The 27,062-nt window shown below is 36.4% G+C and overlaps 1 protein-coding gene across 1 annotated transcript; it reads right to left on the bottom strand.

Annotated features, from left to right (window-relative positions):
- Positions 1–12,680: 12,680 nt before the first annotated feature.
- On the bottom strand, positions 12,681–23,784 carry BIRC3 (baculoviral IAP repeat containing 3). The gene is made up of 8 exons (XM_060160280.1): positions 21,799–23,784; positions 21,588–21,687; positions 19,836–19,914; positions 18,995–19,043; positions 17,165–17,407; positions 13,765–14,019; positions 13,455–13,496; positions 12,681–13,338 (listed from the first exon to the last, which is right to left on the bottom strand). The coding sequence occupies exons 1-8, from the start codon at positions 22,649–22,651 to the stop codon at positions 13,145–13,147; spliced, it is 1,815 nt and encodes a 604-aa protein (XP_060016263.1). The 5' UTR covers positions 22,652–23,784; the 3' UTR covers positions 12,681–13,144.
- Between the last annotated feature and the right edge of the window lie 3,278 nt (positions 23,785–27,062).

Raw genomic sequence — 27,062 nt, 5'->3', positions numbered from 1 at the left:
TAAAGCTGCTTGTGTGCTACTGCCACCTGGTGGTCTTTTCTTTAATAAGTCCCGAAATCTTCGAACTCATAACAAAAGGAAAAGCCTTAGGATTGGAGAAAAATAGTCACAAGAAGTCATGTTGGCAAATGCAAGGCATAGAGGACCTTGTTCTTTCTATGCATATTTCCTGTCAAGGGAGGAGAAGATAAAAGACTTCTAGGATCCAAATAGCTGATGCAGATCTCGAGAAAGTTTTTCCTGTGGTTTTCCTGAAAATAATCATGTGAGAGAAACTGAGAAGTTGAATCTGTAGTAGAATTATTTGAAAGCCTTAGTAAAGTGCGATAAATAAATAAAACTTCAGGTGACTTAGAAATTTGAGCTGTCTTCACAACATAGGTAAACTATGTTAGTGAAAACATACCCTTTTATAGATGACAGTGCAAAATCATTCTAATCTTTGAAATATGTGCAATATGTCACAAAAACTTGGGCATTACAGTGAAACAGATTTTGCTTTAATCTCTGCTGTTTCTCCTTGAGTAACATGCCTTTGAATAAATTATTTAACTCTTTCATTCATTTAAGAATCATGGAGATGAGTGGCCAAGATAACAGAGTAGGAAGACCCTGAGCTCATCTCGTCCCATGGGCAAACCAAAATTACAACTATTTACAGAGCAACTATTGATAAGAAAGACTGGAATCTAGAAGAAAAGATTGTCTACAACTAAAGTTATAAAGAAGGAACCACAATGAGATGGGTAGCATGGGAGGAGACACAGTATAGTCATGACCCATACCCCCTGGTGGGTGATCCACAAAGGGGAGGATGATTACAATTACAGAGGTTCTCTCCAAGGAACAAGGGGTCTGAACCCCACATAGGGCTCCCCATCCCAGGGGTCCTATACCTGGAAGATGAACCTCCAGAATATTTGGCTTTGAAGGCTAGTGGGGCTTACTCTGGGGACAGCCAGAGGGTTGTGGCAAATAGAGACTCCACACTTAAAGGGCACATACAAAATCTTACATGTTCCAGGACCCAGGGCAGAAGCAGTAATTTGAAAGGAGCCTGGGTCAGAGCCACCTGATGATCTTGGAGAGCCTCCTGGAGAGGCAGGAAGCAAATGGAGCTCACCCTTGAGACATAGACAACCACTTTTGGCAGCTCATTCTACCCCTAGGACACTGGTGCTGACAAGTGCCATTTTGGAATCCTCACTCTAGCTTCTTAGCATCAGGACTAATAAGGCAGGCTGCCTTAAGACCACTGAGCCCACAGACATCCTGGGATATGGTCATATCCAACAGAGGGTCCAGGACCTGGCTCCACACACCAGTGAGCCAGCACTAGCCCCAAGAACCCCAGGACCCTGCAGCTAGAGACCTTGGGACACAGCTCCACCCACCAGTGGGCCTGTACTAGCCTTGGGACCAGCCTCACCCACCAGTGGGCAGGCATCAGTCTCAGGATCTCCAAGCCTGCCCACCAGGGAGCTGGCACTAGCCTTGGAACCAGCCACCCACCAGTGAGCAGACACCAGCCCCAGGACCCCCTGGGACCCAGCTCCACCCATCAGTGGGTCAATATACCAACTTCAGAACCCCAGTGCCCTGCAGCCAGAGATGCCAGGACCCAGCTCCATCTACCAGGCCAGAACCAGCCCCAGGAACCCCTGGGCCTTGGCCTTACCCACGAGTAGGTGGGCACAAGCCCTAGGACCACTGCAGCCCCACAGCCTGCCGTAGCAGGACCCAGCCCATCCACCAACAAGCCAACACCAGCTCTGAGACACATTGGGCCAATTAGCCAGCTGCCCCAGGATCTGGCCCCATCCACCAGTGGGCTGACACAAGCCTTCAGGGCACCCCAGACCCCACAGGCAGCATCCACCCACCAGCAGACCAAACAAGCTCCAGAACCCCTAGGGCCCTACAGCCAATAATCCCAGGACACTGCTCTGCCCGCCAGTGGGCCGGCACTAGTCCCAGGAATACAACAACACACATACTGCCTTGTCAGCACCCAGCCAACCCACCAGCAGACTTGCCCCAGCCCCAGGACCCCCGGTGCCCTGGCCCTGCCCACCATCAGGTCAACACCAATTCTGGGAACCTTGGGCCTATCAGACAGTGGCCCCAGGATCTGGCCCCACCTACCAGGGGGCTGACACTAGTTTCAGGACCCCAGGGTTTTGCACCCAGAGAACCCAGGACATGGCTCTGACTACCAGTGACCAGCACAAGTCCCAGGACATCCTGAGCCCAGGCTCTGCCCACCAGCAGGCCACCACCAGCTACAAGAGACTTTGAACCCCTCAGCCAGCCACTCTGGGATCCAGCCCCACTCACAGGTGGGCCAGCAGCCCACAGAGCTTGCAGCAAGCCATGTCAGGAACTGGCCTCACCCACCAGCAGGCTGACACTAGCTCTAGAAACCCTAGCCCTGTAACCTGGTTCTACCCACCAGTGAGCCTGTACTAGCCCTGGGAACCCCATGAGGCTCTGCAGCCAGCCGCCCCATGACCCAGCCCCACCAACCAGTGGCCAGCAGTCTACACACTGGGAAGAACTTGGCAACCAACCAAACTGCGGGCCAGCCACACCTACTAGACCACACAAAGTAGTCAGCCCGCCACAACAGAGGACCAATGCAGTCCACATTGGGGGCACCCCTAGAGCGTATAGCTCTCGTGACCAGAGGGGAGTGTGCTGCTGGGATGTGTAAGATGGCTCCTGCAAAAGGCCACTTCTCCAAGGTTAGGAAACATAACCAACCTATCAGATACACAGAAATAAAAACAGCAAATTAGGCAAAATGAGGTGACAGAGGAACATAAAAATGATCAAAGAACTCAGGAGAAGATAGAATGGACAGAGATGTTAGACGTTTTTAACAAAGAGTTAGTTAGAAAATATAAAGAAGAACCAGAGATGAATACAAAAACTGAAATGAAAAATATAGTAGAAGGAATCAAGAGTAGATTAGATGCAATAGAGGAACAAATCAGTGAGCTGGAAGACAGAATAATGGAAATCACTGATGCTGAAAAGAAAAAAGAAAACAATAAAAAGAAATGAGGACAGTTTAAGAGATCTCTAAGACAACATCAAGTGCACTAATATTCACATTACAGGGGTCCCAGAAGGAAAAGAGAGAGAAAGGGGCAGAAAACATATTTGAAGACATAATAGCTGAAAAATTCCCCAACCTGGGAAAGGAAACAGGCACACAGATCCAAGAAGCACAGATAGTCACAAACAGGATTAATCCAAAGAGGACCACACCAAGACATAATTAAAATGTCAAAAATTAAAGAGAGAATATTAAAAGAAGCAAGGGAAAAACAACAATACAAAGGAACTACCCTAAGGCTATCAGCTGACTTTTCAGCAGAAACCCTGCAGGCCAGAATGGAGTGGCATGATTTATTTATTTATTTATTTATTCATTCATTTATTTATTTGGTTGTGCTGCACAGCTTGTGGGATCTTATTTACCCAACCAGGGATCAAACCCATGACCCCTGCATTGGAAGCATGGATTCTTAACCACTGGACCATCAGGGAAGTCCCTGGCATGATATATTTAAAGTGATGAAAGGGAGAAACCTACAACCAAGAATACTCTACCCCTCAAGGCTCTCATTCAGATTTGATGGAGAGATCAAAATCTTTACAGACAAGCAAAAGCTAAGAGTTCAGCACCACCAAACCAGCTTTACAAGAAATGTTAAAAGGACTTCTCTAAGTGAAAAAGAAAAGGCCACAACTAGAAACATGAAAATTATGAAATAAAAAATCTCATTGGTAAAGGCAAATATACAGTAAATGTAGGCAATCAACCATGTATAAAGCTAGTAGGAAGGCTAAAAGACAAAAGTAGTAAAGTCATCTATATCTGTAATAAGTGGTTAAGGGATACACAAAATAAAAATATATAAAATATGTCAAAAAGAGTAAATGGGGGAAAGAGGAGTAAAAATGCAGGGTTGTTAAAATGCATTTGAAATTAAGAGATCACAACTTAATATAAACATATATATGATTATATATATATATACACATATGTATAGATAGATAGATAGATTGCTACATATAAACCTCATGGTAACCACAAACCAAAAATCTATAATAGATACACACACACAAAAGAAAGGAATCCAAACATAGCACTAAAGATAGTCATCAAATCACAAAGAAAGAGAACAAAAGAAGAAGAAAGAACAACAACAACAAAAACTACAAAAACAACACCCCAAAATTAACAAAATGGCAAGAAGTACATGCCTATCAATAATTACGTTAAATGTAAATGGACTAAATACTTCAATCAAAAGACATAGAGTGGCTGAATAGACACAAAAACAAAACCTATATTTATGTGGTCTACAAGAGACACATTTCAGATCTAAAGGCACAGTCTGAAAATGAGAGGATGCAAAAAGGTATTCCATGCAAATGGAAATGGAAAGAAAGCTGGGGTAGCAATATTTATGTCAGACAAAATGGACTTTAAAATAAAGAGTGTAACAAGAGACAAAGAAGGACATTACATAATGTACAAGGGACCAATACAAGAAGAAGATATAACAATTGTAAATACATATGTATCCAAAATAGGAGCACCTAAATACATACAGAAAATATTAACAGACATAAAGAGACAAACTGACAGTAACACAATATTAGTAGGGGACTTTAACACCCCATTTACATCAATCAACAGATCATCCAGACACAAAATCAATAAGGAAACACTGGCCTTAAATGACACATTAGACCAAATTGACTTAATAGATATATACAGAACACTCTACCCAACAATGGCAGAATACACATTCTTTTCAAGTGCACGTGGGACATTCTCCAGGATAGATCACATGCCAGGCCACAAAACAAGTCTCAATAAATTTTAAAAAACTGAAATTATATCAAGCATCTTTTCCAACCACAATTCTATAAGACTAGATATCAACTACAAGACAAAAAACTGCAAAAAAAACCACAAATATGTGGAGATTAAACAGCATGCTACTAAACAACAAAAGGATAAGAGAAAAAAATTAAAAATACCTGGAGACAAATGAAAAAAACATGATGATCCAAAATCTATGGCATGTAGGAAAAACATTTCTAAGAGGGAAGTTTACCTCGATAAAAGCCTACCTCAGGAAACAAGAAAAATCTCAAATAAACTACCTAATCTTATACCTAAGAGAACTAGAAAAAGAAGAACAAACAAAATCCAAAGTTAATATAAGGAAAGAAATCATAAAGATCAGAGTATAAATAAAGTAAATAGAGATGGAAAAAACAATAGAAAAGATCAGTAAAACTAAGAGCTCGTTCCTTGAAAAGATAAACAAAATTGATAAACTGTTAGCCAGACTTGCAAGAAACAAAGAGAGGACCCAAATCAATAAAATCAGAAACAAGAGAGAAGTTACAAATGATACCACAGAAATACAAAAGATTGTAAGAGATTACTATGAAGAATTATACACCAATAAAATGGACAACCTAGAAGAAATGGACAAATTCCTAGAAACCCACAATCTCCCAACACTGAATCAGGAAAAAGTAGAAAATAAGGACAGACCAATTACTAGTAATGAAATTGAATCAGTAATTAAAGAAAAAAAAAGCTCCCAACAAACAAAAGTCCAGGACCAGATGACTACATATGTGAATTCTACCAAACGTTTAAAGAAGAATTAACACCTATCCTTCTCAAACTATTCCAAAAACTTGCAGAGGCAGGGACACTTCCCAACTAATTTATGAGGCCAGCATCACCCTGATATCAAACCAGACAAAGATATTACAAAAAAAGAAAACTACAAGCCAATATCACTGATGAACATAGGTGCAAAAATCCTCAACAAAATACTAGCAAACCAAATCTAACAATACATTAAAAAGATCATTATCAAGTGGGATTTATATCACAAATGCAAGGATGATTCAATATCCACAAATCAATCAATGTGACAGATCACATTAACAAACTGAAGAATAAAAAATCATATGATCATCTCAATAGATGCAGAAAAAGCTTTTGACAAAATTCAACATCAATTTACAATAAAAACTCTCCAGAAAGTGGGTATAGATGGAACATACCTCAACATAATAAAGGCCATATATAACAAACTGACAGCTAACATCATACTCAATGGTGAAAAGCTGAAAGCATTTCCTCTAAGAACAGGAACATGACAAGGATGCTCACTCTCACCACTTTTATTCAACATAGTATTATCAATAGAAGTCCGAGCCACAGCAATCAGAGAAGAAAAATAAATAAAAGGAGTCCAAGTCGAAGGAAGTGAAACTGTCACTGTTTGCAGATGATATGATACTATACATAGAAAATTCTAAAGACACCCCCCAAAAACTACTTGAGCTCATCAACAATTTGGTGAAATTGTAGGATCCAAAATTAACAAATAGAAATCTGTTGCATTTCTTTACACTAACAATGAACAAGAGAAGTTAAGAAAACAATCCCATTTACCATCACATTAAAAAGAATAAAATACCTAGGAATAAGTCTAACTAATCTAACTAAGGAAATAAAGACCTGTGCTTGGAAAACTATAAGACACTGATGAGAGAAATTGAAAATGACACCAAATGGAAAGATATACTATGTTCATGGATTGGAAGAATTAATATTGTTAAAATGCCCGTACTATCCAAGGCAATCTACAGATTCAATGCAATAACTATCAAAATACCAATAGCATTTTCACAGAACTAAAACAAATAAATCTAAAATGTGTATGAAAACACAGAAGACTTCAAATAGCTAAAACAATCTTAAGAAAGAACAAATCTACAGGTATCACACGCCCTGATTTCAAACTACACTACAAAGCTACAGTCATCAAAACAGTATGGCACTAGCACAAAAACAGACACAGATCAATGGAACAAAATAGAGAACTCAGAAATGAACCCAAACTTATATGGGCAATTAATGTATGACAAAGGAGGCAAGAATATACAATGGGGAAAAGACAGCCTCTTCAATACATTTGTGAAAACTGGATTGCTATATGCAAAAGAATCAAACTGGACTACTGTCTCACTCTATGCACAAAAATAAATTCAAAATGGATTAAAGACTTAAATGTAAGACTTGAAATCATAAAACTTCTAGAAGAAAACATAGGCAGTACACTCTTTGACAACGGTCTTTGTAATATTTTTTGGATCTGTCTCCTCAGGCAAAAGAAACAAATGGCACTACATCAAATTAAAAAGCCTTTGCACAGCAAAGGAAACAATCAAGAAAACAAAAAGGCCACTTTCTGAATGGGAGAAAATATTTGCAAATGATATACTGATAAGGGGTTACTATGAAAAATATGCAAATAACTCATACAACTAAACATCAAAAAAAAAACAAAAACAAAAACCCACAAACAATCCATTTAAAAATGGGAAGAGGATCTGAATAAACATTTTTCCAAAGAAGACATACAGATGGCCAACAAGCATATGAAAAAATGTTCAACATTGCCAATTATTAGTGAAATGCAAATCAAAACAACAATGAAATATCACCTCACACCTGTCAGAATGGCTGTCATCAAAACAGCCACAAATAAATGTTGGTGAGAATTTGGAGAAAAAGGAATCCTGTACACTGTTGGTGGCAATGTAAATTGGTACAGCTATTATAGAAAACAGTATGGAGATTCCTCAAAAAATTAAGAATAGAACTACCATATGATCCAGCAACAGCACTTCTGGACATTTATCCGAAGAAAACAAAAACACTAGAATATATATGCACTCCTATGTTCATTGCAGTATTACTTACAGTAGTCGAGATATGCAAGCAACCTAAGTGTCCATCAAGAGATGACTGGATAAAGAAGATATGCTATATATACATACAATGGAATATTACTAAGCCATAAAAAAGAAGGAAATCTTGTTATTTGTGACAACATGGATGGACCTAGAGGGTATTATGCTAAGTGAAAAAATTTAGACAGACAAAGACAAATACCATATGATTTCACTTATATGTATAATCTAAAAACACAAAACAAATGAACAAACATAACAAAACATAAACAGAGTTATAGTACAGAGAACAAGGAGATATATGCCAGAGGGGAGGAGGGCAGGGGGAGGAAAGAACTAGATGAGGGAAGTTAAGAAACACAAATTTCTAGTTGCAAAATAAATGAGTCATGGGTATTAAATGTATTATACCTAAGTACTAGGGATGTAACATACAACATGATAAATATAATCAATACTGTTGTATGTTATATATGAAAGTTAGAGTAAATTCCTGGAGTTCTCATCATAAGAAGAAAATTTTTTTTCTATTCCTTTAATTGTGCACCTATGGGAGATGATGGATGTTTATTAAACTTGTCATAGTCACTTCATGATGTATGTAAAGCAAATCATTATGCTGGATATCTTAAACTTATATAGTACCATATGTCAATTATATCTCAATAAACCTGGAAAAAAAAAGAATCGTGGAGTACATACCATGTGCACAAATTCTAAGGACAGTGCAAATAAAAAACAGTCCCTTCCCAAGAGCTCACAAACTAGCAAAAGAGACCAATAAATGGCCCCTGTACAATGTGATAAGCGCTAGCATAAAGTCAAGTACAGGGGCAATAAATGATCATGAAGGAAAATCAACTATACTTCAATAAAATGAAAAATTTTAAAATATGGAGCATGAAGAAAACTTTTAACTCAGCCCAGAGAAAAGGGGGTGGATGGTGCATGGAGAGAGTAGCTTTCTAGAGAAGATATTTTATAGTTACATATTACCTTTTAATAATTTCTGATGAGTCTCTAATGTCTGATAAAATTAAGAGCAATTATATTATCTAGATCAGTACTGTCCAACAGAAATGTAATGTGATATACATAATTTAAAATTTTCTAGTAACCATATTAATAAAGTAAAAAGAAACAAGTGAAATTTATTTTAATAATATATTTATATAACACAGCATATCTAAATATCTAAAATATTATCATTTCAACATGTAATCGGTATAAATTATTGAGATATTTTATATTCTTCTAGGTTTTCTATATTTATTTTGTATTTTATACTTACCACACATCTCAATTCAAACTAAGTCACATTTCAAGTGCTCAATGGCCTGACATGGGACTAATATATCAGCTAACACAGATCTATTTTGAACTAATGGTTCCCAATATCTTAAAGTATGAAGGCCTCTCAAAATACTTTGAAGATATCCACATTATAGTTTGACACTTTTAATATCCATCAATTGATAAATCTTATTGAAAAAGCTCTTTTGAGCAAATTTAACAATGCTTTTCCATGTATGTTGATTTTGTATAACAGTGTCTACATGTGTTTGAAAAATGGTACCCTAAGATATGATATTATATATCATCCCATATCATAGTATGATATCACATAATATGCTTAAGCTAATTTGAATTGGATTTTGGCCTGACAGAACACATAGATCACTATTTTTAGGCATCACCTAAGCTCTATTGTATCCACCCCTATTACAGTAAGATCAATAAAGCTGACAGATGAGCACTTTTTGAGAGGTTCCTTATAGATATTCAAATATCCTGGTAGCAAGATGATTGTTAAAGAATTCCTGAGGTCTCTTCCAGTTGATGGTAGTATTTAATATGGGTTCTCCTCCCAACTCTCTTACTTACCAGCTATGAGACCTTAGGCAACATACTAAACCTTTCTAAACCTTTGTTTTTTCATCTTTAAAAAACAAGAACAGTATCTGCTTAATATTTGTTGAGCACTCTAGGCATCTTACATGCACCAGCTCTTTAAATCCTCACCGCAATCCCATGAGATGTTGCTATATTATCCCCATTCCACACAGATGCACGCAGAGGCACAGCGACGTTAAATAATTTGTCCAAGATTACTCAGCTGTAATTTGAACCCAAAACCTGCAATTTTAATCCCCGTGCTATATACTGTCTTTCTTAAATTACAGCGATTCTCAAATGAGATAATACACACAGACACTTAGTACATGCAAGTTCAGTGTCAGTTTATTATTGTTATTATTAAGATTCTGATGCCCATATTTGTACCTTTTTAAAATGCTCTTTCCTAATTGGAAATGCCTTGCTTCATCATTCTGAAAATAATTCCAAGCCCACCTCCTACATAAATCTTTTTTTTTTTTTTTTTCGGTGCACAGGACTCTCACTGCTGTGGCCTCTCCCATTGAGGAGCACAGCCTCCGGACGCGCAGGCTCAGCGGCCATGGCTCACGGGCCCAGCCGCTCCGCGGCATGTGGGATCCTCCCGGACTGGGGCACGAACCCGTGTCCCCTGCATCGGCAGGCGGACTCTCAACAACTGCTCCACCAGGGAAGCCCCCATAAATCTTTTTCTAACTAAGTTGATTGCTCTTTGCTAAAAATTCCCTTTGATATTTAAAGAAGTGCAGAATTTGGCCCATGATTCTTACTTATTACTTTACTTTTTTGCCTTATTACTTTAACAACAGTGGTAATTAAGGAGGAAGAAATTCCCTCTCACATCCCACCCCCACTCATAGAAAGTCATTTATTCACTCATTTTTTTCAGTAAGGGCCTATTCTATGTCAGGCTCTGAGCTAGGTGCTAGACACGTACTGGTGAACAAAACACATAGTTCTTTTTCTTACGGAAATTTTGACAATAGAACATGGCATTAAATAAATAAATGTATAAATACAAATTGTAGTAAATGTCATGAAGAAAAAGAACAAATAGGCCATCAGAAAGACAGTCTAAGGGGTATAATTTAGATGGAGGAAGTCAGAGAATGCCTCTCTGAAGAAGTAACATCTAAGCTAAGTAAGACCTGAAGAATGAGTAGAAATTTGTCAGGGAAAGAGTGAATGAAAGAACAGTCCAGTCAAAGACCCTGAAGCAAAAGAGCTTGCCATGTTTATTTAGACACTGAAGAAAGCCAAGGTAGCTGAGATATATTGAACAAGAGGAAAGTGGTAGAAAATGAGGCTGAAAACTATACAGGGCCGTGTCAGAATCTGATAAAGAGCAAAATACCTATTATTGTATTTGCACGGTACAAACTCCAGAGGTTAGACCTTGCCTATCTCTTCTTTACTAGAAGGGTAGGGGTCGGCACAGTTTTTAAAAGAATGAGTAATCCTGACCTACTAATACTCTTTGTCTCAAGCGTACTATAGTGTTGCTTCTAAAATAGTGAATCTCTTAAACATTCCATCTGATAGTTTTGACTGGAACTTACATGGTAAACATCCACACTATCTACTATGATGTGCAAGACATCAAAAGGAGGTAAAGATGTTTGAATGACATGGTCTGTGACTGCAAAGGAATTTAATGGCTAATAGTATCAAGTAATATAAGGAAATGGATAAAAAGAATGAATGGAAGTTATGAGGAGCATAACCTAAGTATGAAATTAAGCCCACTGCAAAGTTCTGAATTATAACGCTTATTATATATTGTATATTGAGGTTTAAATTATCTACCCAATTCTGGGGACTGAAGGCCAGGTTGGATGGTGGATGAAGTTGGAGAGAATCAAATGAATGAATGCATGTCAAGCACCTAAAAACATGCCTAATGCCTGACATGACATCAGCAAGTGAAGCTACCATTATTATCTACAGTGACTTTTTTTTTCCAAAACAAAATTTCAATTTAACTAACAGTTAGGCAAATAACAAAATATTTGGATAAATAAGTTGGTTATGTTAGCTATACATATATTACCAAAATGAGAAATGAGCAAGAGTTTCACAGTGGAGATGGCAAAGTTCAAATATTAAGTGTAGTATGAACTAAGAACCAGATAAAAAATAGCTGCTGCAAGAAGGGTATACACTAAGTATTTATCTTAAAGCTGAGTTACAAATCACCTAAGCAATAATACAATGGATTCAGCCTTGCACTCCAGCAGGACACTGTGGTTACATGAGGCTAGCCAACTGAATTTTCTAACAAAGAGGCAAAATCAGTTGCATCCTAAGTAGTCTCCCAGCATCAGAATGAAGAGATGGAATCTCCCCTCTTGCTTGGTTCCTAATCTTTCTGTAGAACTCCAGCAGACATCTAGAACTGGTTTAGATGATTGGCCTTTGCTTGTCTCTCCAGTCTATTCCCAACTATAGTGTCACTTCTGGTTTTAAAGCCCTAAAAACTCTACAGGAAGCAAAGGATAGAGAATTATGAATTGGGCATGTTGAGTACCAAAAAGTAATGCAAAGGAGGAAATTTTTCTGCACTGGCAGTACAGAACAAATTGATTTATGAGAACAAGCTGTTTGTTCCAAACGCTGCTAACCAGTGTACTTTTCAAGTCCCAGAATTAATACCAAAGTGGTGAGAATAAAACTAGGGGCTTTTCCCAATGGGTAGGGCAGGCATGAGACTTCCTTGAATGAATCAACAGACAAATGAATAAAGAAATTTACTGGGAAGATTATTTGATTTTGACTCAGACATCCTATAAAATCCTATAGATTAAAGCCAGGTGTGGTTGACCCCTGTGCTCTACAAGTATAAATGAAGAAGCATCTTACAGAAAGGGATCTAAACTGTAGTTCAATATTCAAGAGGTCTTAGGGAGGTATGGAAGGAGGCTGGGAGTCAGTAAACTATCCGATTACCATAGAAATGAAGGTATTAAGAACAAGCGTAATTTTGATTGATTTATTAAAATGTTCCTCACAGAATTCTTTACAAAAACATCATGTCCCGAAAAAGTCATTCAACAAACATCAAGACCTTCTGTGTATAGGACATTGATGGAAAAAGCAAGAGAATCCATGTTCCTGATCCTGAATACAACTCCAAAATATTTAAAACTATGAAACTTCAGTTCAAAATCTTAAATTTTACTTCACTTACAATTTCAATAGTGCTGAAATTTTCATTTAGTATTGTGCTTATAGTGCTATTCCTGTTTTTTGTTCACAAAAACAAAAGCCTATCATTCCCATGCTACATAAAATATGTATGTTCATGTTTTAGATATTTATATAAAACAAAATTGTTGTAAATAAATAAGAAATCTTAAAGAAACCAAATCAGTATCAAAGTTAAAATTACAATATATGTAATCCACTAATTCTAAAGTTTAGACAAAGTTTTAGATCTTCTTCATGAAAGAAATGTACGAACTGTACCCTTGATTGTACCTCTACAAATAGGGCATTTTCTTAGAGAAGGGGCACAATCTTTGCAAACTACTAGATGACCGCAAGGAATAAACACTATGGACACTTCTTTGTCCATACACACTTTACATGTTCTTTCTTCTTGTAGTCTCCTCAATTGTTCTTCCATTGGTAAATCTAAGAAGAGAAAAAAAATTTTAATAAAAGGCAATTTGCTGCTTCTCCTCCAATGAAAAGCCAAGAAAATAAAAAACAATGTTTTCTACTGATTTAAATTATTAATACTATTTTACCTGAAACATTTTCTGTGGGAATGTATTTTATGTCTTGTTGCACTAAGGGAGAAAAAGCAAAAGCATTACTATGACAAATAAGGTTAACAATATTTAGTCACAGAATATATATTTTTAAACTAACAGTGTAGACTCTGCCCAAATACTATAGATAATTTTCATAATGTCAAGGCAATGAAAGCCTTCAATCTTTTTGTACAATTAATAGTTTATAAATTAGGTTGAATTATTTTCAATAATCACAAATCATTAATAAAAGCGTATTTTCAATTGACCTAGGAAGTTCCAAAAGTAATTTTCCAGCACTCACCAAATAAATGCTGGTATAACATGGGGTCAATTTCTTGTAGAGAGTTTTTGAATATGGTGGCTGCAAAATTTCCTTTTACTAAGATAGTATCAATCAGTTCTCTTGCTTGTAAGGATGTCTGTGTTTTTTGTTTAATAACATCACATTCTTGCTCGGTAATCACTCTGGCAGTTAGTAGACTATCCAGGATTGGAAGCGCACAAGTCAAACGTTGAAAAAGTGCCATTCTATTCTTCCGGATTAATGATAGGTCATCTTTATAGAAAAGAACACAAACACAATCACGTTCAAACTCTGCCCACAAACTTCCTTCCACATATACACATATAACTGAATGAAAACAACCATAATTCATAATCAGTTGGCACTGAAGTTGATTGCTAGCTTTGGGGGTACCTGATGCCCTGTGCTTGATAGTAACTCTACTTATAATAAGAACTAACACTGAGCACTGTGGTAGGCACTTTCCATGCATTAACTCATTTCATCTTCACAACAGCCCTTTGAGGTAGGTACTAGTACCCTGATTTAGCAGGTAAGAAAATAGAGGTACAGTGAGGCAAGTAAATTGCTGAAGGACACACAACTAGCAAAAGTCAAACTGAGGCAATTTGGTTTCATAATCTATGCTCTCTACCATTCTGCAATACTGCCAATCCTTTAACCAAATAAAACTTAGAACCAAATAAAATTGAAATTTTAATCCACTCTAGTCAAAGTGGGGAAAGGCAAAATCAAGGGAATTAAAATGATAGAACATTTCTTAAATTATCAGTCACCCATAAAACTTCTTTAAAATTCCATTTTAAGATGAAATTATTAATTAATTATTATTTCCCAAAATTAGACATGATATTGCTATTACCTCAATGTTTTATAGTAAGGGGGGAAAGGCACTAACAGCATTTTGAAAAATAAATCCTACTTGTCAATACCTTCCTGTCCTATAGGATCTCCGTATTCTTCTTCCAGGTCTAGATTTTGTATCTAGTGGTAAAATATTTTATATTTGAAACTCTGCAATTTTATTATCTTTTTGGAATATGACTTATGATTCCAAGTTTATTAATTAACTATCATATAGTTTTACCATGATCCATAAAGCTTTTCTATAAAATAAAAAGAGAAGTTGGGCTGTTTAAAGAAGAATTATTTGAGGGGAGATGATCATTAGATTTTAGAAACTCTGACTTTGTCAAATAATAGGACATATAAATAGAACTGTTTAATAAGAAATAAAAAACAGTGCTTAGTCAGAAAGTCCAGGCTCTAGATACACATTTTGAAGAGAATTGAAGCTCTGAGAATAAATGAGAAAAGGATCAGGACCTAGAACAGTGTCTGGCACAAAGTCAATGTTCCACAAATACCTGTTGAACAAATGAACCATCAGGCCTCGGCAACTTAAACAGCGGTAGGAACAAAGAATTAACAGCCAGAGGGATGGAAGAATTAGAATTTAACATATTGTTAAGTAATCTATGGTTAAGAAGTAGTGATATTTTAGGAAATTAAAATATAATTTATACTTGATGTTAAAGTATATTAATTTTTTAATTTTTAATTTTTCTAATTACATTTTACTTAAACTAATGTAAGAAGTTCTCTGAAATTCTTAAGATTTCTAAAACTGGATTGCTAGTAGCTGCAGAAAATAGTCTCACTTCAAAGTCATAGACTGTATTCCGGTTTATAAGAGGTAAAGACTTGAATAAACCTTTGAAGCATATTCTTTTATCCTGGAAAAAAAATCCTAAGTTGCCTCTTTATTTACACATCTGTCAAGAAATCACTCACCTACTGTTCTGGGAAACTATAAAGTAATCAGTAACGTAAACGTTAAGTATTTTCATTGTCATTCAAAAAAATATTTCTTGAGCACAGACTATATACAGATACTGCGCTAGGTAGTATGGATATAACAGTGAGCTGAGAAGCTAACGGATATTTTTGACAATGCAAGTTATTGTATACTGTTGACTTGGAGTCAACTCTGGAAACTGTTGATTTTTTTTTTTGGAAGAAAAATAAGTATTTTTCTTTAGACTTTAGACTTCATAGGGTCTATAAACAATTGTGGAAATGGGTGTTCTCTTCTTTGAGCAGTTGTTCACTGATGACCAGTGGTTAAGACTGAGAGGACTACAGAAAGGACATGCAGCCCTATCTTCACTTCACAATGAAAAGGAGAACTTGGCTGGGCAAAGATGAACTTGGACTATGTTGCTGCTGTACTGGTGACATGTAGAACTGAATAATTCACACTTTGGTAAATAGAGGATGCTGTATTACTGTGATCTGATATTTTTGTCTGGGTTGGCCAAGGGTAGATTTTTCCGGGAATGGAGTGAACAATCTCACCGTCAACATCCTGGGAAGGAAGAGGTCCCAGATGGCCTTGGACAAGGATATGGGGCAAACCTTTCTCATTCTGGGCTTTGTGGATATTTGGGGGCCTGAGCTCCGCTTGGGACTTTCCTAGTCATTTGTTAAAACTGGCCAGAGCTACACAGAGATGAATCAGGAGCTGGGCCAAGAGATTCATGAGGACGGGCTTAGGGGCACCAAGAGAGGCCACATACAGTTATAGCTGTCAACTGCCATCTGTGATGTAATGCCCTTCTGTTATCCCTAAATCTCCAGTAAGAGCTTGTTAAAAATTGTAATCTGTTTTCAGTTGTGTTGAAAGGACTCTTGGATCTGGTCCATGCTTTGGAAGGAGTGGCAAAGGAGAGACCAACATTTCTCTTTGTCCAGGCCAGAGTGATGATAGCAGTGGAGCAACCAGATTAGAATGAACATGCTCATCCAGAGGAGGGGATGAGCCTCAACACAGTAGAGGCAACAGGGAGCAGACAAGGCTAGCATGGAAGGGCATGGATAACTTGTCTTGGGAGAATGTGAAACAGTGTCTTAGAGCTCCCCTAAATAACACAGGGACACTCCAAAGGGGAATTCAGTTCTTGTGTGGGCAAATAGGAAATGTAATCATAATTTGTACATTAATTTACAGTCACAGGCTGAGACACACTGTTACACTAATATTAAAATTAATTATTGTTCCTGATCCCACCCCAATTTATAGCAAAGAGGAGTGAGCAACTAGTCTGGGATCAAAAATGTGCCATGAATAATTACACAGTCAATTACCCAGAATAAAAATAGAAATTAAGAAAAAGCAGGAAACTTTTGGTTTTCTGTGAAATGCTTTCACTCAATATATGTACTTATATTTTCAATTTACTAATAAGAAATTCAAATATATTTTAATGTGAAGAAAGTTTTCATAATTCAAATGCAGAACGTTGAACTTAAAATCCAATTGCATTGACTATATTTTCAATAACTTATGTGCAGTGACATCCTTATGGAAATGGAGACTGTAAGTAAATATGTGTACCTGATTCTTTTTCCTCAGTTGCTCTTTCTTTCTCCTCTTCCCTCATTTCATCTTCTGCATTAAGTAAATCTAATACAAGATCACTGACAGTTTTGTAATTCTCTCCAGTTGTTAGGATTTTACTCTGAACTGTCTGCTTTATCAGCCTTCTACTAAAGCCCATTTCCAAAGCAGCTTTAACAACAGGTGTATTCATCATGACTGCATCTTCTGAATGGTTTTCTCCAGGTCCAAAATGAATAACTATATGGAATAAAGAATTTAACACATATTGGGATAGTCTGTATATTTTCTAAATTGCGAGTTATTACAATATCAAAAACATAAGGCCCAGAAAATGTGTAGGTACTATTTTGTATTACCTTTCTTAGATTTAAAATAACGATATACATGTTCAGTCACTAAAATAGGAATATGGAATATTGTATTCAGATTCAAAATATGCATTATCTGGCATAAATATGAGTGGGAGAAAGAAACAATGTTGGGATCATCCCCACCAGCACTGAGATTCCTTTTTCCCCATGTTGAACGAACAAATGAGCTTTCTAAATCAAATATGTTTAACATAATTTTGAAAGAGGCCAATTGTAATCACTCATATCTATTACTGCAATGGCCTCCTAAACTATTGCTCCTGTCTAATTCATTCTCAACATTGTAACCAGAATGACTTTTTAAAAACAAAAATCTGAATGTGTCACATTCCTTCTTAAATTCCAACAACGATTCCTTTGCTTTTAGGATAACATTCAACTGTGCCTTACAATATCTTATGCAATCTGGACCCTGTTTACCCCTTCAGCCTCATCTCTTGCCACTTACTCATTCGCCTTCTATCCCAGAAGCCACAAACTGATGGCTCTTGGGTCAAATTCTGCCTACAGTGCTGACCACTCTTAAGCTAGCCTGCTTCATTCATTTACCTGTTTGCAAATCCTACTTCTAGCGATACAGAATTTTGTTCAGTTCTTCAAGTGTTCCTGTTCTCTTTTGTTACTTAAATCTTTCATGTGCTGTTCTCTCTGCCAAGAATATTCTTTTCCTCCCGTTGTTATTTGGTTAACTACTATTCTTCCCTTTGATTCTGTGCTAAGACAAATACTTCCTCTGGAAAGCCTTTTCTGATCTTCCAAGTCTGGGCTAATTGTCCCGCATGTGCTCTCAGAGAACACTTTACTTTCCACACTGTTCTCCTATCTGTGTATTTGCCTGTATTCCTTAGACCACTAGCTCATGAGAGCAGGTGTTATGTTTATCCTGTTGTCTATTCTTTCCCCAGAATAGCAGAAGCACAACAAATATTTATTGAACTGAATTTAACACTAGATAAGGGAGAAGAGCTTGTTCAAATATTGGCTCTATCACCTTTCAAGTTTAAGGTGGTGGACAAGTCACTTAACCTCTCTGAGCCTCTGAGTACCTATTGAAAAATGAGAATATTATTTTCTGCTCTCTCCATTTCATAGAAAGAATATGTATGCAATCTAATGTCATAGTGCACCTGTTCCCACACTGGTCTGAGAACAAGGGTTAGGCTGGATGTCTGAAGCTTGTTAAAACTATAGATGCTCAAGCCCCACCTTCAGATACTATGATTCAATTCAGTAGGGTTAAAGTGGAGACTAGAAATCTGTAATATTTTTTAGAGCTCCTCAGGCAATTATGAGATGCACTAAAATTTGAAAAATACCAATAATGTATTTGAAAATTCACTGTAAATTATAACTCATAATATAAATGTATATTATTATAATTATCAACTTTCAATCTTAACAGTATCAAATGGTTCTAACATTTAAATGCAGTAATTATTATTAGTATACATACTTGGTGACTCTGCATTTTCATCTTCTGGATTGTCTGAAGTAGATAACAGCTAAAAAAATGTATATAAATTAAAATGTAAATCTTATCTTGTTCATTGCAATAAAAATTAATCAAGAGACCTAATTTATTCAATTTATTGCAAACTAACTTGTTTACTGGCAACATACTTTTTTATGTCAAAAGCAAAATTTCATTTACATTCAACAGCAATTCTGTAGGCCATAAACTAATAGAGTTTCTTCGTGTGTGCGTGTGTATGTGTGTATTAACAAATAAAATCCATTTTCATTAAGGCAGGAAAAGGGCTACACCTTTTCAGTGACCTGTAAGACAATCACTGTTTGCCTATCATCCCAAAGATCTTCCATTTTCTGGGTGTTCCTTTGGGATAAGCTGGACCCTTTATTTCCATTGACTGTGGCTAGGAAGTGTTTGACCCTCAAACTATTCTCTAAGTTCTTACTTGCTTTTCTGGGAAGATTAGAAAGAGCAATACAATTATCTTCCTCAAATCCTTTTAAGAAAAATTTATATAGTAAAATTATTAAATGCTACTATCCAGTCAATTTTTTCCTCAAATAATTTAATTTATTGCAACTTTGTTGGAGAAATACTCAGAAACATAACTTAAATATTATTTTTCAGAAGGTTTCTAATTATGGATCTGCTGTTATCCAAAGAATAGCACTCTCTAAGATCATGCTGGGTGTTGAAAAAAGAAAATGTATTTTTAAATTGACTTGTCTTTTCACTAAAATACTACTCTCTGTAATTATCAGAAAATAATTTATCAGAAAATCAATTTAATGAATGATTTAAAAAACAAAAAAACTGTCCCTACCTGTTCAAGTAGATGAGGGTAACTGGCTTGAACTCGACTGATGAATTCTTGTCCTTTAATTCGTATCAAGTACTCACACCTAAAATGTAAGGAAAATTAAATCTGGGGGGTTATTTTAATCTGGTCATTTGTAGACTGCTAAATCTTTCAAGTGAACATAAACATAATTATAACCACTTGACTATTCATTTAGCATATAGGAAGTGATAAGAGATACTGCACTCAAAGGTAAGATGATATAAGCAAGAGGAAGGCTGTAACTGGTACCCGGCCAAGGCTGATGTGGATAAGGATTGTGAGGCTCTCAGTCTACTGAGATAAGTAAGGCTGTCTCCACCCCAAGGTTCTTGCTGCTCTCTTCAACTATTCTAAGATTCCTAAAAACATTCTGAACATTCATGAGCCAAGGAGACAGGTAGAAAGTTCCCTAATAAATGATACTGTTCATACATAAGCTTTGTATGTTTAAAAGCTGAAAATATGCATAGAAAGAATGAGGAAGCTTAACACATTTTCTAAGAAGTCAGACATTCACAAGTTTGGTAGTTTCTAGATACTATATATCCATGGTCAAATTTAAGTACAAAATGAATTCATGACACCACCAAAGCAAATTTACTGTTCTTTTTATATATTCACAAAATTACCACAATAGAAAGCTAGCAGCACTTTTTAAAAATGTCTATGTAAGGTGTTCTTTTTAATCTTCATAATTTTTGAAATTTGAAATATTTGGGGAGTGCAAAGTTGCTATAAATGAAGACATAGTATCATATAAAAAATTATATAATGCAAATGTTAGGATACTAAGTTTAGTAATCAACACTAAAAATACTAAAAGTGTTGACCATGAAAAATTATAGGCTACCTGATTTTAGTAAAAAAGGGAGAGTGTAAACAAGTATAGAATAATCAAAAGTGTAAGACATGACAACAAAATGCTATGTAGTGATCAAAACAGATGAGATGGGTCTATATTTACTCTGATGATCCTACTTAATATTGTAACCAGTCTGGTGCCTCTGATCTCCCTTACCCAAGCTCCCTTTTTTCTTTTTATCCATAGCACTTATTATCTTCCAACATGCTATATAACTTATTTATTAAGTTTTTATTCATTGTCTGTCCTCTCCTGCTGTAAGTCTAGCATATGAGACCAGGAGTCTTGGTTTTGTTCAACTGAGTATATTAAGCATCTACAATAGTGCTTGATAATAGGTAATCAGTTAATATTATTGAGTGTTGAATAAATGGAAATATGTTCAAAACATGTTGACTGAAAAAAGTTTCAAAACAGTAAATATATCTAATTCATGTAAAATTGTATACATTTATGTATATATGTACATATGCATAAAGAGATGTCTCTGGAGGGATGTTCACTAAAATGGTGACTGTGGTCAACTTTAGGTGGTGAGGTTTCTGGACATTTAAATTTTTTTTTGTCTCTGTACTTTCCTACTTTCCTACAATGTGTAACTTTGGTTTTATAATGAGCATATGTTATTTTAATATACATGTATATATATTAATTACACACACAAAGAAACCCTAAATTATTTCCTCTTTATCTTAACTTTCCATCGAAACCTTTTAAGTAATTATTTTTCTACGTAATCCCTCCTAAATTTATTCATAAATGTATTTTTGAAACAAAGACAGAATAAATCAACAGTTGATTGTAAGGTAAACACATATAACTCCTCTCACAATAATCACACACATTTGCAAAGAAAATTTCACAATAATTACCTTGGAAACCACTTGGCATGTTCCACCCATGGATCATCTCCAGATTCCCAACACCTCAGCCCACCATCACAGCAAAAGCATTTCACATCATCACTGTGACCTAAAATTAATTTTGGACCAAAACTTATGAATACATATAATTTGACCACTAAAATGTATGAGATAACACATGTTGAATATTTGTTTTTTATTATCAGATTAAGTTTCTTACCCATATAATAAAAACCTGCACTTGCAAGCTGCTCAGGATGAACTGGAACACTAGAGGGCCAGTTACAGAATGTTTTGAAGCGGGCTGCATATGTCTGCATGCTCAGATTAGAAACAGTGTATCTTGAAGTGCCTTGAAGCTGACTTCCTAAAAATGGGCAGTTGGGGAAATGTCTCAGGTGTTCTGACATAGCATCATCCTTTGGTTCCCAGTTGCTCAATTTTCCACCACAGGCAAAGCAGGCCACTCTATCTCCAGGTCCTATGTAGTAAAAGCCTGCTTTTGCCAGATCCGTTGGTGACAGAAAAGTCAATGGCCACATCTGGAAAGTAAGTAATCTGGCTTTTTCGGTATTCATTGCACAACGGTAGGGACTTATCCTCAAGGCAGAAAAATCTTGATTTGGTCCAGAGTTTAAAAGATTTGATGGAAAGCTTGAATAAGAGCCACTGAAACAGCCACTGTTTTCCAAACTTGGAAGTAATGAGTGCGTGGAATTTGTTACTGAAGAAGGAAAAGTAGGCTGAGAAGTGGCTCCCGAGATGTTAACTGAATTTAGATTCTGAACAAAGCTACAGCTAGGATACAACTTTTTATGCTTTTCAATAGGATTATCTCCTTGTTTCCAGTTATCCAGCATCAGTCCGCAACAGAAGCATTTGACCTTGTCATTCACACCAGTATAATAAAAACCAGCACGAGCAAGACTCCTTTCTGAGACAGGAACACCGGCGGGGAAAGCCGAATAGGTAGACATTCGGTACAGCTCACACGAAAAGTCATACTTCAATTCAAATATGTTGGCACTTTTCATCAAATTTGATAAGAATACGCTATTTTCTACTATGTTCATAATGAAATGGATGGGGAGGAAAAGGGACTAGCCTTTCTCTGGGGAGGTAGTTTTGTGCATGGGTTTTGATTTTTATTAATTTTAGTACTAGACTGAACACTTAGAACAGGAAATCTTTCATTCTTTTTTCTTCTATGCATTTAGGGTTATAGCATGGCAAGATTCTAAATCCTATATTGATACAGTTTAAGGGCCAATTATGTACCTGCACCTCTGTATACTCTTGCATACAACGTAAACATGATGCTACACAGTACCTTGTGATGAAAATTAAAACCCTTCATAAAAGTGTAGAGTGCTTTAGGTCATCAAGATGCCATTTAGTGTCAGATATCTCCACAGGTAGGTCACCCTCTCCACTAGTATGCTTCAGTGACATCCAGTCAGCCTGAAGATAAAATGTCTCACATAGCTAGTTTGTTTTGGCAGAAAGCTATGCTGTGTAAGCGTTCTATACACACAAAAATATTCAAACTATGTTTATTTTGTTTTTAAATTGTGAAATTTTGTAGCCAGAAAAAAAAAAAGCATAAGACCTACCTCGAAAGAGGAAAAGAATGGACTATCATATTTCACTGATTCTAAGATGCATGTTTTAATATCTCTGCTATGGAGAGGTATCTTACAATTAATGAATGGCATGTCACATTTTAATTAACAGCATTTTTATTTCTTAGAGGTACATAAAATAATGGTGTGCTTTACAAATGATGACATCTTAAATTCAATGAAATAGTCTATCCAAAATCTTGCTCAAATTAATTTTTCTTCCTACAACCATTTTATTAGGGAGAACAAAACAATTCAAAATTTTCTTCCAAATAAAGAGCTTAAGTAATAACAGAATTGGTTCCTACATCTCAAGACCTGGTTTCAAGATTTATTAAATAATAATTACTTCCCATAGATAGGTACCTGATTGCTTAGTCATAGCAATACCACTAGATCTTAGCAAATTAAACATTGCATTTCAAATAAATTATCAGAGATGAATATATTTGCTCACTTGGTCTTTTAGACTCAGCTTCATGCTGTTGAGAACCAAAATCAAATCTCCTGATAATGGATTTACTTTTAAAAACAGTCAACAGTCAGAGTGCTGAGTCTGCAAGCTAAGATAAATAATCAAAAAAAAAAAGATGGATAAAAAAATCTGGCTTTGGTCAGAAATTATTTCACAGATAGCATACCTTGAACCAGAATTTATCATGACAAAAAATAATAAATTTATTTTGTCACAATCTACTTCTTTTGAACAGCAGAGATCTCAAAATTCAGAATTTCTCAATTATAAGTAGCTATTAGTCAGTAGGTTCTGTGTCAATAATGTTAGTAATAACCAATAAACAAGTCAACATGGTTTTTTTTTCTAGAAGTGTTTTGCAAGCATGCTTCCTGGGTCCCACATATGTTGGGGCTTTTTACTGCAGACTTCAATGCTTTATTTCCAGGTGGGAGAAGAAACATATCTAAATACTAGTGATAATCGCCCTCAGAGGTGAATTATTATGTCTGACTTCAGTATTCCTTTCTTTCTTGGTATTACTACTGTCTCTGTGTGAATTTTCTTTTGGAATAAGTTTGTTCATTTACCAAAATGTAACCATCCATTCATCATTCTCATTCTAATTTTTCTCAGAAATAACAGCCCATTTGAACAAACTAAAGTTTTGACTTTCAAAATATCAACAGTCTTTATAAATGGTTAATTTCTTTACCAATCATCACGTTTATCTTTCATACTTGCTCTAAATTTGTTGCACCTATCAAAAAGTTTTATTCTTGACATTTCTTTGTCATTGCAGAAATCTTTTAACATGCCAAAGGTTTTATATGCATGTTTCTCTAATTTAGCAGAGGGTTGAATATTAACTCTTTGTTCTAGATAACTGTCATTCATTTTAAAATCTTTACCAAACACAGGTACTTTTTTTCTATTCTACACAGCAGCCAGTGGGAGACTGCCTGGCCAACTTTGAGAAAAGTAGTTCAACAATATGTCCCAGCTACAATCATTTCTTTATATCCACAAATCAATATCAGAATCAAACTTATTATTACTTTATAGTTATACCTCTTATAATCAAATCATATTTTTAAAATTAACATTCTTTCGATACCAAAAACTCCTGTTAACTACTTTGTTTATTCATGCACAAAACTACCTCCCGGAGATTAGACTAAGTCCCTTTTAAGAGTTTTAGGCCTCCATTTTGAGATGTTTTGATTTATAGAAAAAACTGGAATAAACCTAGAAGTAGAACAGTTCGTCTCTTTTGTAAAACCTGTTAAAAAAAAAAAAGACAATATTAAAAGTCAAATAATTCATAGATGTAACACCATGATCTCTTTTTAAACATTTTTTCCAAAGCAGAGCACTAGTATTTACTGAATGTCTGTGACATACAAGGTGCTGTATTAGGTACTGCAGAGGCCAAGAAATCCCAGATGAAAACCAGAAGGCTCAAATTGGTGGCCAGCAGAGGTATTATGTTTGGCTTGCACAGAATTGGACTCCAGCATTTCACTAATTCTTTTAACCTTTTATTTTGCAATTAATTTATACATAGAGAAAACATAAAAATAAGAGTTCTCACATATCCTGCATTTACATATCCTCGTATAACCATAGAAACCAGGAAAGTAACACTGATACAATGCTGTTAATCTATATGCCTTATTTGAATTTCACCAGTTTCCCAAGTAAGATTTTTCTTAGAAAAATACCACAGTACGTTTAAATGTTTTAGTTAATTACCAACATTTTTTAAAAGTAAGAGATATCTGGGCTTCCCTGGTGGCTAAGTGGTTAAGAATCCGCCTGTCAATGCAGGGGACACGGGTTTGAGCCCTGGTCCAGGAAGGTCCCACATGCCGTGGAGCAACTAAGCCTGTGCACCACAACTACTGAGCCTGTGCTCTAGAGCTCGCGAGCCACAACTACTGAGCCCATGTGCCACAACTACTGAAGCCCGCACGCCTAGAGCCCGTGATCCGCAACAAGAGCAGTCACTGCAAGGAGAAGCCCGCGACTGCAACAAAGAGTAGCTCCCGCTCGCCGGAACTACAGAAAGCCCCCGCGCAGCAACAAAGACCCAATGTGGCCAAAAATAAATTAAAATAAAATAAATAAAAAATTTTTAAAGGGATTTCTGTAAAAAAAAAGTAATAAATAAAATAAAAGTAAGATTTCTGGACTTCCCTAGTGGTCCAGTGGTTAAGACTCCGTGCTTCTACTGCAGGGGACGCGGGTTCAATCCCTGGACAGTGAACTAAGATCCCACATGCCACACATGGAGGGGCCAAAAAAAAAAAAAGTAAGAAATTCCCCAGGACATTCTAGATCCCAACCTTATCCTGAAAAATCAGAAGACCTGGCTACACTGGGCATTTATTCCTGCATGGCAAGAATCAGCTAGTGCCGAGCAGCGGCTGCACCCTTTAGGGAAGGCACACGCTCTCCCCTTTGGCACTCTGATACGGAGACTGTCAGTTGCTTTTTGTCACTGAGCTGGCACTGTTGTTTTTCTCACAGTAGAATTATGAAGAAAGTGGAATTGTTCTAATACCTGTGTCTATCAAAAGTAACAAAAATGAAAGGTAGAGAAAGAGGGACATTTTTTGAGAAAAATGAGAGTAACATATTTCTTTGTGGAAAGGAAGACTATTCCTACATGTTAAATATGTAAGCAAAGTGTGCTTTTGTTTAAAAAAGACACCCCTAGTTTTGTTCATTTATATCACCTGCCTGGCCCCTATGCAGTTAAGATTTCAAACCCCTTACACAGATCTTGCCCTAAAGAAGCTCTGATGTGGAAACAAGGCATGTCTGTGGACATTTAGGCAACAGTTATACAATAAGTATACAAAAATATGCCAAGATGCCAACCCTGGATCCATTCAACCTCTGTCCTATCCATTTCCAACACCTAGAATTCTTTTTACATCTTTATTGGGGTATAATTGCTTTACAATGGTGTGTTAGTTTCTGCTTTATAACAAAGTGAATCAGTTATACATATACCTATGCTCCCATATGTCTTCCCTCTTGCGTCTCCCTCCCTCCCACCCTCCCTATCCCACCCCTCCAGGCTCTCACAAAGCACTGAGCCAATATCCCTGTGCCATGCGGCTGCTTCCCACTAGCTATCTACCTTACGTTTGTTAGTGTGTATATGTCCATGGCTCTCTCTCGCCCTGTCACAGCTCACCCTTCCCCCTCCCCATATCCTCAAGTCCGTTCTCCAGTAGATCTGCGTCTTTATTCCTGTCTTACCCCTAGGTTCTTCATGACATTTTTTTTCTTAAATTCCATATATATGCAACACCTAGAATTCTAAATGCTGCTGGGGAAGATCTACAACCTTGTAGACAGAAACCAGCATGACGTCAGGCTTCACCTTGGCTGGCC

This window comes from Lagenorhynchus albirostris, chromosome 9 (genome assembly GCF_949774975.1).
Source record: "Lagenorhynchus albirostris chromosome 9, mLagAlb1.1, whole genome shotgun sequence".
Taxonomy (NCBI): domain Eukaryota; kingdom Metazoa; phylum Chordata; class Mammalia; order Artiodactyla; family Delphinidae; genus Lagenorhynchus; species Lagenorhynchus albirostris.
This window is presented reverse-complemented; position numbering and strand designations above follow the sequence as displayed.